We start from the raw sequence: 14,236 nt of genomic DNA, 5'->3' as shown, positions 1-14,236 counted from the left end.
GTACAGGAATATAACTACTATAATACTGTTCCCTATGTACAAGAATATAACTACTATAATACTGCCCCCTATGTACAAGAATATAACTACTATAATACTGCCCCTATGTACAGGAATATAACTACTATAATACTGCCCCCTATGTACAGGAATATAACTACTATAATACTGCCCCCTATGTACAGGAATATAACTACTATAATACTGCCCCCTATGTACAAGAATATAACTACTATAATACTGCCCCCTATGTACAGAAATATAACTACTATAATACTGCCCCCCTATGTACAAGAATATAACTACTATAATACTGACCCCTATGTACAGGAATATAACTACTATAATACTGCCCCCTATGTACAAGAATATAACTACTATAATACTGCCTCCTATGTACAGGAATATAAATACTATAATACTGCCCCCTATGTACAGGAATATAACTACTATAATACTGCCCCCTATGTACAAGAATATAACTACTATAATACTGCCCCCTATGTACAGGAATATAACTACTATAATACTGCCCCCTATGTACAAGAATATAACTACTATAATACTGCCCCCTATGTACAAGAATATAACTACTATAATACTGCCCCCTATGTACAAGAATATAACTACTATAATACTGCCCCCTATGTACAAGAATATAACTACTATAATACTGCCTCCTATGTACAGGAATATAACTACTATAATACTGACCCCTATGTACAGGAATATAACTACTATAATACTGCCCCCTATGTACAGGAATATAACTACTATAATACTGACCCCTATGTACAGAAATATAACTACTATAATACTGCCCCCTATGTACAAGAATATAACTACTATAATACTGCCTCCTATGTACAGGAATATAACTACTATAATACTGCCTCCTATGTACAGGAATATAACTACTATAATACTGACCCCTATGTACAGGAATATAACTACTATAATACTGACCCCTATGTACAGGAATATAACTACTATAATACTGCCCCCTATGTACAAGAATATAACTACTATAATACTGCCTCCTATGTACAGGAATATAACTACTATAATACTGACCCCTATGTACAGAAATATAACTACTATAATACTGCCCCCTATGTACAGGAATATAACTACTATAATACTGCCCCCTATGTACAAGAATATAACTACTATAATACTGCCTCCTATGTACAGGAATATAAATACTATAATACTGCCCCCTATGTACAGGAATATAACTACTATAATACTGCCCCCTATGTACAGGAATATAACTACTATAATACTGCCCCCTATGTACAGGAATATAACTACTATAATACTGCCCCATGTTCCCACTTACCCGTCCAGCTCTGCGGTCTCGATGTATATCAGGCTGTTGGGTTCGCTGCTGGAGAGTAACAGCAGATCTGCCTAAACACAAGAGAGCAGTGAGACCCCCTATACTAGGGGTGGGGGTAGTAGAGAGGAAAGGTCCCGCACATGTTATCTCTGTACATTATCTGCACTGACTGTTCTCCATCAGGAGACATTATACATGAATGAGGACAGGCAGGATGTGCCCCGGGCAGGAGCCGCCTCAGATATCGGGAAATGTCACAGGACGAGACGCAGGAGATGCAGAAATACACAGCAGAAGGTTTATTGTTTTTTGCCTTTCAGCATTAAAACCAGTTGGATTCTCTTGGTTCCGGGTGATCAGAATTGGACCTGAATTGCATCCCTTTAAGAGGACAGAATATCTGCACAAGGCAGGGATACGGAAGGAATATTCTATCCTATAATTGTGGAACATGACAATTACCGTCACAAAGTTGTTGTTTTCCAGTTTGATGATGTCGCCAACCTGCACCTTCATCCATTTCTCATTGGTGAATCTGAAGGGGAAGAACTCATTTAGTGATACAAAATATGGAAAGTAGCAATGAGCGGCGGACAGGAGAAGATATATATATATACACTACAGATCAAAATTAGAGAACACACAATTTCCTAAATCTCCGGGTCATTGAGTCTCCTATGAGATTATATCCTGACATGAGGAATGTATCGGATTTTAAGCTTCTTTCATACATTATATAAATAAATTATATATTATAAATCAAAGCCATCAGACATTGTTCTCTAATTTTGATCTCCAGTTTATATAGATATATATTTATATCTAGGTGTAACACAATATAATGGGAACATGTCACCTCCCCTGTAATTCTGCTGTCCTGAGGGACATTGCATACACAGACACACATACAGAACTCCCCCTGACATCAGTGTGATGCTGCGGCTGAGCTCTGGGTCGTCTTGCTCAGTGTTCAGTGAACCTCGGGTTGTAGCCGCCTCAGGTAAGTCTATTTAAACTGCCCGGATACAGAGGCAAATGTGGGACACTGAGCCACTGCTCACTGCTGATCTTTGGGTGGATTAGAGTCTTAATAAATTGTCCAGACAGGTTCCCTGTAATCACCTTAAAGGGTAGCTTCAGACATTGCCGTACACAGCGATCAGCTATCTCTACCATGCGAGTGTCAGAGAGACAGTCAAACTTGTTATAAATCCTATAATGGACGGCTACAACCGGCGGCTTCGGCTGTTTTGAACAGTTCTGCTGTTCTGTTTTGCCAGTTGCTTTCTATTCCAGTATTCAATGATTAACTACGAAACCATAACATGAATAAAGAGGAAAAGGAGCCAATAAGCGGATGGTGATTCCCATCACTAGGATATCATTACAAGACGGACCCCCCAGGAAAAAAAGTTGTCGGCCACTTACCCCCCTTTGCTAAGTACTTGCACCGTCCGATTATTAACCTGATTGTCACTTTTGTGTCGATACTGAAACAAAAAGAAAATACATTCTAGTTGAAAGTGAAATAAATCTCCCGCTCCTCCTCCTTGACTATTCTGCAGTGAATCAGAGACTGCGAAATGTTACTATTTGCCACATTTTACACTAAAACAATCAGAATCACAATACACTAATCACAATCATCTGAATCAGAATCAGAATCATCTTGTTAATTCCTGTGCTGAGTGGTTTTGCTCAAAAAACAATTATAAAATTCAGGACCTTGGGAAAGCTGGGTTGCATGCTGCTTCCCATTCATAAACACATTACATGGAGCTGCGTGAACTGCCCAGACAGGACTAATCAACCTGAGCTGGATGACTCATACACAGCAGCTAGGGGATGGTGCAGCAATTGATTACTTCTGCCTGCCAGGGATAACACCGTGATTACATCATTCTCTGGAGCAGTGCATAATTAGTGTGAGGCTATATTCACACTGACGTGTGCCTGCTGTATCATAGTGCTGCTGCTCACCCCCGCCCCTCTCCATAGTGATATATGGCGTACGGCGCCATATTCCGGAGAAAGATAGGACACGTGTGCTGCACCGCACCGCTCCTATACAGCGCCGTGCACCCATTGCCATCTATGGGGAATGTATATATGTCAGTCATCCTCTATACGTTCGTGTGAAAATAGCCTAAGAAGAGAAGCTCTGGAGCAGCCACAGGAGCGACAGAGCCTCATTATCATAATTTATAATGGCTTTTTCAGCAAAACTACTGGTTCAGGTATTAAACAAGATATGTTTCTGCATCCGTGTAGCTGCAGCTTCATAATGCATTAAAAAAATGATAGATTTTCATCTCACAGAAGTGACTCTGGGAGGATCTTACATAGTCATCGGTGGCATCTTTTACAGCGGACACAGCAAGCACCAGCACCAAGGGGACGACTGTAGTAAACCACGACAAGGAAGACACTTGAGGAATGAGCTGAGAAGGAAAAATACACAATTTATTTAGTATGTGAACAAAATACTCACTCCTATACTCCAATCATATCCAGGGTCCTTCATCTATCTGCTGTGACACCATCAAAGAGCAAGTACCTGCAGTCACCAATAGGTGGAGCTCAATGTCTCATATTTTCATATGCAGTGAGCTCCCCCTAGTGGTCATTGCAGATAACCAGATTTATGAAATGTATATTATAACAAACACAGAACTGAGTAGAGAAGAGAGAACTATAAAGTTCATACTGCAGCTTTGGATGTGACTGGAGTATGTAACAAGATATAATTTCCCATGCAGCAAGCTATAACAAAGTGTACAAGGATGTGGTCTATCACTAGAAACGCCACGACCTACCACAACCTGCAAGTATTAGGAGTCCTAAGAAACCCCAATCTAGGTCCGATCCCCCAAGAGGGAAGACAGTGGTAGAAGACATCTAGAAGTATTCACCTGCAGGATCAGGAGGAAGACGAAATAAGCGTTGGCCACTCGCTGGAACTGCTCAAAGAGGTTGAGGGGGAGGAAGGTAAATACATTGTATTTTGAGGTCTTAATTTGATTGGTCTGGAATGAAAAAAAAATTTAAAATATTAAAAATTCAATAAAACATGATATTAATTAATGAAAGGGTCCCTGCACTCTAAAGCCTCCTGCACGTGATCCTGCATATGGGCCCAGCTCCAGGGGGGGGGGGTCAGCCAAAAGTTTGCTATGGAGCCCACTCATCCCTAGTTACACCCCTGATGCAGTGACTCAGAATGAGTGTCAGAATTTGTTATCAGGTTACACAATATTGTAACATTGTATCGGCTTTACTCAAACTCCAGCAGTAACATGTCACAAAGTTACAGGGCACAACGTCCTATGACAAGGTCACACTCACCGCCCGGAGTACAGTCTCCTATCTGCTCTGTGTGACAAATACACAACATAAAAAAGAATGAAAACAGCCGAGGGCCCCCCGATAATAGTATATGGACCCCTGATCACCCCGCTCATCATGGAACACCCCTGATCTGATCTAATATTAGGGGGGGGGGGCCCCGTACCCAGATAATACATGAGAGAACTTTACATAAATTTTCAGCCTTGTCTGCTGAGTAAACTTCTGTTCTCAGGTGGTGGACGTGGAATCTCATTTCATAATTTTTAGGTACTACTCCGAGGACCTCCACTCACATGGGAGACGGGGGCACCCACCTTCAGGTGCAGTGTACACAAGCCATTCAGAGACTAACAGCATGAACTTGTATGAACCATGACCTCTGCAACCCCTATAGCTGCACTACGCTGTATATATATATCTATAACCTCCACTCAAGGTCCCGTCACTCTGACAGCTCGGCTGTACTCTGAACCACTGATAGGAGTGTAAGCTCTGGGGCGTAATGATGGGTCACATAACAGGGCACTGATACAGGATCCTTCTCGTCTTATCCTGTGCAGGTTGTTCTGTCCCTCCAACCAAACACTCATTTGCTGAGATCTACTCCTCCTGACACATGCGCGTGCTAGGTCTGGATGAGGATGCACATGCTAGGTCTGGATGAGGATGCACGTGCTAGGTCTGGATGAGGATGCACGTGCTAGGTCTGGATGAGGATGCACGTGCTAGGTCTGGATGAGGATGCACGTGCTAGGTCTGGATGAGGATGCACGTGCTAGGTCTGGATGAGGATGCACGTGCTAGGTCTGGATGAGGATGCACGTGCTAGGTCTGGATGAGGATGCACGTGCTAGGTCTGGATGAGGATGCACGTGCTAGGTCTGGATGAGGATGCACTTGCTAGGTCTGGATGAGGATGCACGTGCTAGGTCTGGATGAGGATGCACGTGCTAGGTCTGGATGAGGATGCACGTGCTAGGTCTGGATGAGGATGCACGTGCTAGGTCTGGATGAGGATGCACGTGCTAGGTCTGGATGAGGATGCACGTGCTAGGTCTGGATGAGGATGCACGTGCTAGGTCAGGATGAGGATGCACGTGCTAGGTCTGGATGAGGATGCACGTGCTAGGTCTGGATGAGGATGCCCGTGCTAGGTCTGGATGAGGATGCCCGTGCTAGGTCTGGATGAGGATGCCCGTGCTAGGTCTGGATGAGGATGCACGTGCTAGGTCTGGATGAGGATGCACGTGCTAGGTCTGGATGAGGATGCACGTGCTAGGTCTGGATGAGGATGCACGTGCTAGGTCTGGATGAGGATGCACGTGCTAGGTCTGGATGAGGATGCACGTGCTAGGTCTGGATGAGGATGCACGTGCTAGGTCTGGATGAGGATGCACGTGCTAGGTCTGGATGAGGATGCGCGTGCTAGGTCTGGATGAGGATGCGCGTGCTAGGTCTGGATGAGGATGCGCGTGCTAGGTCTGGATGAGGATGCGCGTGCTAGGTCTGGATGAGGATGCGCGTGCTAGGTCTGGATGAGGATGCGCGTGCTAGGTCTGGATGAGGATGCACATGCTAGGTCTGGATGAGGATGCACGTGCTAGGTCTGGATGAGGATGCGCGTGCTAGGTCTGGATGAGGATGCGCGTGCTAGGTCTGGATGAGGATGCGCGTGCTAGGTCTGGATGAGGATGCGCGTGCTAGGTCTGGATGAGGATGCGCGTGCTAGGTCTGGATGAGGATGCGCGTGCTAGGTCTGGATGAGGATGCACGTGCTAGGTCTGGATGAGGATGCACGTGCTAGGTCTGGATGAGGATGCACGTGCTAGGTCTGGATGAGGATGCACGTGCTAGGTCTGGATGAGGATGCACGTGCTAGGTCTGGATGAGGATGCACGTGCTAGGTCTGGATGAGGATGCACGTGCTAGGTCTGGATGAGGATGCACGTGCTAGGTCTGGATGAGGATGCACGTGCTAGGTCTGGATGAGGATGCACGTGCTAGGTCTGGATGAGGATGCACGTGCTAGGTCTGGATGAGGATGCACGTGCTAGGTCTGGATGAGGATGCACGTGCTAGGTCTGGATGAGGATGCACGTGCTAGGTCTGGATGAGGATGCACGTGCTAGGTCTGGATGAGGATGCACGTGTTAGGTCTGGATGAGGATGCACGTGTTAGGTCTGGATGAGGATGCATGTGTTAGGTCTGGATGAGGATGCACATGCTAGGTCTGGATGAGGATGCACGTGCTAAGTCTGGATGAGGATGCACATGCTAGGTCTGGATGAGGATGCACATGCTAGGTCTGGATGAGGATGCACGTGCTAGGTCTGGATGAGGATGCACGTGCTAGGTCTGGATGAGGATGCACGTGCTAGGTCTGGATGAGGATGCACGTGCTAGGTCTGGATGAGGATGCACGTGCTAGGTCTGGATGAGGATGCACGTGCTAGGTCTGGATGAGGATGCACGTGCTAGGCCTGGATGAGGATGCGCGTGCTAGGTCTGGATGAGGATGCGCGTGCTAGGTCTGGATGAGGATGCGCATGCTAGGTCTGGATGAGGATGCGCGTGCTAGGTCTGGATGAGGATGCGCGTGCTAGGTCTGGATGAGGATGCGCGTGCTAGGTCTGGATGAGGATGCGCGTGCTAGGTCTGGATGAGGATGCGCGTGCTAGGTCTGGATGAGGATGCGCGTGCTAGGTCTGGATGAGGATGCGCGTGCTAGGTCTGGATGAGGATGCGCGTGCTAGGTCTGGATGAGGATGCGCGTGCTAGGTCTGGATGAGGATGCGCGTGCTAGGTCTGGATGAGGATGCGCGTGCTAGGTCTGGATGAGGATGCGCGTGCTAGGTCTGGATGAGGATGCGCGTGCTAGGTCTGGATGAGGATGCGCGTGCTAGGTCTGGATGAGGATGCGCGTGCTAGGTCTGGATGAGGATGCGCGTGCTAGGTCTGGATGAGGATGCGCGTGCTAGGTCTGGATGAGGATGCGCGTGCTAGGTCTGGATGAGGATGCGCGTGCTAGGTCTGGATGAGGATGCGCGTGCTAGGTCTGGATGAGGATGCGCGTGCTAGGTCTGGATGAGGATGCACGTGCTAGGTCTGGATGAGGATGCACATGCTAGGTCTGGATGAGGATGCACGTGCTAGGTCTGGATGAGGATGCACGTGCTAGGTCTGGATGAGGATGCACGTGCTAGGTCTGGATGAGGATGCACGTGCTTGGTCTGGATGAGGATGCACGTGCTAGGCCTGGATGAGGATGCACGTGCTAGGTCTGGATGAGGATGCACGTGCTAGGTCTGGATGAGGATGCACGTGCTAGGTCTGGATGAGGATGCACATGCTAGGTCTGGTTGAGGATGCACGTGCTCTCTGTAGGATGAGGGGAATAAGCAGCTTCTGTGCAGCTCTACAGTGATAAAGGATCAGGCTCGGTGAAACCCAACACAGGTGTGAACTGAGCCTCACCCTTGCACCTGGATCTAGCTCTAGAAGCTCATGTAGTGACTGGCAAAGGAGCTCCTGATACTCACCAGCCAGTAGTGGATTATAATATGGGCGGTTTGGGCGGTAGACCGGGGCCCAAGCCTTCTAGGGGGCCCATGGCCATCCAAACCAGAACTTAAAAATAGGGTCTCTTCACACCTGATGTCATGGAGAACCCACTTACATAAATATTGGATGGGTGGAGGGGACACCGGTCTGTAGGTCGCCTCAGACAGCAGAGAGTTTAGGGTCACCCCCGATCACAGGTCATAGATAACCAGTGGTAGTATCGTACACGGATACTGCCCCCCTTGTACCCACTACCAGTAATAAACACTTTGCAGAGGATAAGGACATAGTTGGGTAATGAGGTCACCAATAACCTTTGCCTATAAGTAAAATATTACTGTAAGGACTGATATCAGAACTGAAGATAGACCAGGATATAATCCACCTACAAGCCTCTTATCACTCAAGTTTCTTATTGATTTATTGACTAGTGTTTTTTTCTGCAGGGGATAAAAGAAATGTGTATAAGGTGCAGATACTTGGTTGGAAATACAGCTGGAAACTTACTGGAAAGCAATGATTTATGGGTAAAGGCATGTAAATGAGCTCTCCTCCAGAGGGCAGCAAAGATCAGATCAGCAAAAGCAGGAGTCAACGGTCTCAGACTCCTTGCTGCTCATCAGCGCAGAGCAGGTTACTGTTTGGCTGGATACAGGGGCGTAACTACAGGGGTAGCAGTCATAGCAGTTGCAATGGGACCCACAGTGACAGGGGCCCCTACATCTGGAGTATTGGGTGTGAATATGCTATATGTGTGTATTTGTGATGTGTATGTGCTCTCAATGTGTTTGCATGTGTGATATGTATATGCAGTATGGTAGTCTATGTATGTGTGTATATATGGTATGTATAAAGTATATGTATATTTTTTAAGGGGTAAGTGGGGCCCCATTCAGAAGTCCGCTATGGGTCTCCTCTCCTAGTTACATCACTGGCTGGATATGCATCTGATGTTTGGAGACTAATGTTCCATGGGATAATAAGTTAAAGTGTAACCATCACTTGAGATCATTTATTTTGTGGGGGAGGGGGATGAGGTGACCAATTTTGTAATATACTTGTAATTCTACTTAGTTTGTAAAAATAAAAGTTTCTCCGTCCCATAGAGCTGCGTATTCCCGCCTGTACAGTGTGTGTGTATGGAGGCGGCAGGAGCTTATATCTTACATGCTTGTGTTTAGTGTTCACTTTCAGCTTAATGTTAGAATATAGTGCTCATAGCATACTACAGCCAGGCAGAGCACAGGAGGGGTTAACACTCACAGCTGTGTAACAAATAGGAGAAGAGAGAAACGCGTCTTCAATCCTGTAGACAGATTTGCCATAGCAACAAAGAAGTAACATTGTAACTAAGGGAAATGTTGCAGTCTGTGTTCTTATATATCTTATAAGTATAATAGAAAAATATCAAACACAATATCAAAAATCCCCTGAAATGAGGGTCATACTTTAAAGAGAACCTACCACCACGATTCTACCTATAAAGGTAGATCGGGTGGTAGTTGAATGTAAGGGACGTGAGGAGAGCTCTTTTTAGAGATAATCCTCACGTCCCGCTAACTTTTGGTAAACTTTATAGAACTAATATGTAAATTTAGTTATGCGGCTACTGGGGCGTGGAGTAGCCAGCACGAGGCTACACAGCGCGGCTACTCCACGCCCCTGTAGCCACATTACTCCTCCTACCCTGTTGCGTGCGGCGCGCAGCTCCTCGTAGCTGCACGCCCTCGCCCGGCGGCTGAGCAGCCCCAGCTCAGAGGCTGGAACTACTGCGCATGCGCAGAAGCCGGCTTGTCGGACGAGGGCGTGCAGCTCCTCGTAGCTGCGCGCCGCACGCAACAGGGTAGGAGGAGTAATGTGGCTACTGGGGCGTGGAGTAGCCGCGCTGCGTAGCCTCGTGCCGGCTACTCCACGCCCCAGTAGCCGCATAACTAAATTTACATATTAGTTCAATAAAGTTTACCAAAAGTTAGCGAGGACGTGAGGATTAGCTCTAAAAAGAGCTCTCCTCACGTCCCTTACATTCAACTACCACCCGATCTACCTTTATAGGTAGAATCGTGGTGGTAGGTTCCCTTTAAAGAAACCCTATTTGATATGATGCAGTATGAAGCAAACATACCTTGAGAAGCTGTAGCTACACTGATGCAGGATCATATCTTGGTTAATCCCTGAGCTGAGTGGTTTTGCTGATAACACAGATATAACATTATGATGATGAAGCTCTGTCCCTTCTATGTCTGCTGTGGCGCTTACTATGCCGCTTCTCATAGCAGGAGAGTTTCTCTCTGATTGCATCATCACCTCCTGCATTTCTCTTCCTGCCAGACAGAATAATCAATTGCTGCACCATCCCCCAGCTGCTGTGTATGAGTGATCCAGCTCAGATTGATTAGTGCTTTACTAGTTATGCTTTACCTTCATCCATATGTAATTCCAACCTCTGTAAGCCAGTCTCTCCCAGCTTTCCCAAGCTCCTGAATGGTATAATTGTTTTTTTCAGCAAAACCACTCAGCTCAGGGATTAACCAAGATATGATCCTGCATCAGTGTAGCTACAGCATTCTCAAGGTATGTTTGCTTCATAATGCATCAAATCATATGGTAGGTTTCCTTTAAGTAAATGACTTACTGTTTATGGAACTTTTAAAAGAATAAAAAAGTTATTTGCTATTGGGCGAGTCCTCCCCTGGCAGTGCTCACACATCACCCTCACCCGCTGATCATTTTTATAGCTCCCGCTAACATTGACACTCGGTTTGGGTCAATAATCCCATTGACTGCCATGTAATTCCCGTGTCCCGCGGCTGTGGATCAAGCAGGAGGAGCCGTGGCTTTCCCAGAGCTCGGGGTATTAAGGAGCTGGCGCTGTTTATATCACACGGATCTCAGAATATTTCGCTGGCAGAGATTTACAGGACGCCGAGACGTGTAATTAGGTATTAACTGTGCGGGAACAGAATGCAGAGAGTCACCACTGACCAATGAGCGTCAGGTCTGCTAAACTACTTCATAGGGGGGAATGGATGTTATGCTGAGTGCTGGGGACGGAGGGATAGCCAGGGAAGACGGTGGAGAAAGTAAGGACACGGATCAGTACTAATACAGAAGTATGAGTAATACAAAACTTATTTGGCTCCAGTCACTTTTGTGACTCTTGAAGTGTTGGCGATGATTTGACTGCTGAGGCCGTTTACTGGCCTCAATGATCACAGGAGCGAGGGCAATGCCCCTATCCACGAAAGGATGAATTTGTGAGCATTAGGGGTCTAACAGCGTAGCTCCCTCGAGGGGAATTGCAGTCCATGGCTTTCTTCCTTCCAAAATCAATTTGTATATTTATGCTAATGAAGGGCAGAAGGGCTCTGGTGGCATTACCAGAGCCCCTCTGTGCTGTAGTGTCATAGAATGTTACACTGTCTCACCCTCTCCCCCTACTCCCTCAGCTCTTCCCCTCCTTCTTGTCTTATGTAATATCACACAGTGGGGAAGTGCTCCTAAACAGTGTAACAGTCTTTGAAGCTACAGCATGGAGGAGCTCTGGTAACACCTCCAGGAGCCATTCTGGCTCATTAGCATAATAAGAAAAGTTGAAATTAGAAGGAAGGAGGCCATGTATAACAAATATAAGAAGATACCACAGTCCTGGTGCCTGGATCTATGAGTAATCTCCCTGGTTTATTCTGATGGATTTTTATGGTAGATTTCCCTTAAGTCCAGCATTTCTATTCTGAGATATTACACCCCTGTGTTGGGTTATCATAGATGTTACTGCACTACATAAAAGGTTTTATTACCAGTTTTTTTTCACCGCATTTTGCAGGAGAAAGGGTTCGAATGCTCTAACTTTGGGGCTTCTTTTTTAAATTGTTAAAATTGCCAGTTAAAAACATTCTAAAAACACTTTTGAACTGAGCATAAAAGAAAGAAAAAAGCTCAAAATTCAAATTAAAAAAAAAAAAGTCCGGACATAGGAGGCAGAAAAAACTATTGAGCAGAAGTGGACTGGTAAATCACGGGTATCAAGGGAGAAAGCTGACAGGGCAGTGATGTTAGGAAGACTGTGTTGTGGGGGTGTAGCTGCACTGAGAGGGAATCTGGTTGGAACACTGTAGCTGGCAATGTGTAGGGTCTGCTTAAAGGAAACCTACCATTTGATTTGATGCATTATGAAGCAAACATACATTGAGAATGGTGTTGCTACACTAATGCAGGATCATATATTGGTTACTCCCTGAGCGGAGTGATTTTGCCGATAAAACAATTATACCATTCAGGACCTTGGGAAAGCTGGGACAGGCTGGCTTACACATCACACAAGCTTGAAATTGCAAATGGCTGGTGAGTAAAGCATGACTAAGCATAACTAGTCAAGCACTAATCAACCTGAGCTGGATCACTCATACACAGCAGCTGGGGGATGGTGCAGCAATTGATTATTCTGCCAGGCAGGAAGAGAAATGCAGGAGATGATGATGCAATCAGAGAGAAACTCTCCTGCTATGAGAAGCGGGAAAGCAAGCACCAGAGCAGATATAGAAGCCAAAGAGCTTCATTATCATAATGTTATATCTGTTTTATCAGCAAAACCACTCAGCTCAGGGATTAACCAATATCTGATCCTGCATCAGTGTAGCTACAGCAGTCTTAAGGTATGTTTGCTTCATAATGCATCAAATCAAATAGTAGGTTTCCTTTAAGGGCACATTTTGGCTACTACTTCAAAGGACCAAAATGTGGGCCACATTGTGGCATTGTAATGATTGGGGTATGGAGAGATTGATAAATGTGATCGGATCTGATATGGATAACTTATCCTAGGGATAGCTCATATGTTAGATCACGTGGAGGGTAAGTGATCCATAATACAATTGTCCCAAAACTTACTCTGCCTACCTAACAACCACCCTAAATGTCTTCCCTAATGGGCAATGTCCACTAAACTAAATATGGTGAGGGACAGAGAAGAGGGGAGACAAAGGCATAGTCAGAAAACCAAAGCCAAACCAGGGCAAAACCACAAGTCACAACAAGGTGACAGCAAGGTACAAGATCAGGGCTGCAAGAAATAGTCAGGAAACAAGAGAATATCCACATGGAGAAAGGTTATCCAATCACTGGCAGGGAATCCCAGGATGAAAGAGGCTTTATATATCTGGCTAATACAGTAACTGAGAGCAAAACCACTCAAGATTTTACCCCACTCAAGATGGTCATATTAACACTCCAGCAGAAGCATAGATAGTATGTATCTCCAGTAACTCGGTGCTGACACTGCGGACCACCCTGGAAACAGAAGACATTGCGGAGGATTGTGTATATATTTATCCCGGCTTGGAATTTCCTATTCTGATGTGGGCCTGTCCGGCTCTGGATAACATCCCCTCCTGGTATCTCAGAGCAGAACCACATTGCACAGGAGTCTTATCCCTATCATCCATCCTGGACAAGTTAGTCTGGAATTGGCGGATTACTCCTCGCCTAGTGCCGGGTTTAGATGTAACTCAACAAGCAGAGAAATACTTGGATACATAATATTCCTTGCATGGAGTCTGACAGCACAGAATTTGTTTCTTTGTAACATCCTGAACTTTTTATGCTTTGTTTATCTCCATCAGAGATTCCCAGATGCTGGAAGTTAACTCACCGCATACTTGAATTTGAGATTGAATTCCCGGTCGTTTGCTCGCAGCCGACGTTCTTTCTCTGTGTTAAAGAAAACATAAAAAATAAACCCTTTAACTGCAATAATAAAATATCATACGGACTTTAATCTTCTCATTTTACCAGTTTTCCAGTACCTAAGGGTTCACATAACTGTGCGAGGATGTGTTTCCATGAGTCCACATGAAGAAGGACACTATGGGGCTTATTTACGAAGGGTCCGCTGATCGCTCTTTTGTCGGATTTTAGTAGTTTTCGGGATTTGCGTGCTGTGGTAGGTATTTAACTGGGGATTGTGTTGCATGCGATCGGATTGTGGC

At 45.7% G+C, this 14,236-nt stretch overlaps 1 protein-coding gene across 1 annotated transcript in view; it reads right to left on the bottom strand.

The window, feature by feature from the left end:
- The window catches only part of LOC140112249 (phospholipid-transporting ATPase ID-like), a gene marked incomplete at its 5' end in the record, with an annotated part of 41,750 nt that extends 27,792 nt beyond the window's left edge, over positions 1-13,958 (bottom strand). The window contains 6 exons of the mRNA XM_072132443.1: positions 1,343-1,413; positions 1,805-1,877; positions 2,771-2,832; positions 3,685-3,783; positions 4,255-4,368; positions 13,900-13,958. Coding sequence (XP_071988544.1) covers positions 1,343-1,413; positions 1,805-1,877; positions 2,771-2,832; positions 3,685-3,783; positions 4,255-4,368; positions 13,900-13,958 — 478 coding nt within the window. The remainder of the gene's footprint in view (positions 1-1,342; positions 1,414-1,804; positions 1,878-2,770; positions 2,833-3,684; positions 3,784-4,254; positions 4,369-13,899) is intronic.
- Positions 13,959-14,236: the final 278 nt, after the last annotated feature.

This window comes from Engystomops pustulosus, unplaced genomic scaffold, assembly GCF_040894005.1.
Source record: "Engystomops pustulosus unplaced genomic scaffold, aEngPut4.maternal MAT_SCAFFOLD_667, whole genome shotgun sequence".
Lineage (NCBI taxonomy): Eukaryota > Metazoa > Chordata > Amphibia > Anura > Leptodactylidae > Engystomops > Engystomops pustulosus.
Note: the sequence above shows the minus strand (reverse complement) of the source record. Positions and strands in the feature narration are given on the sequence as shown.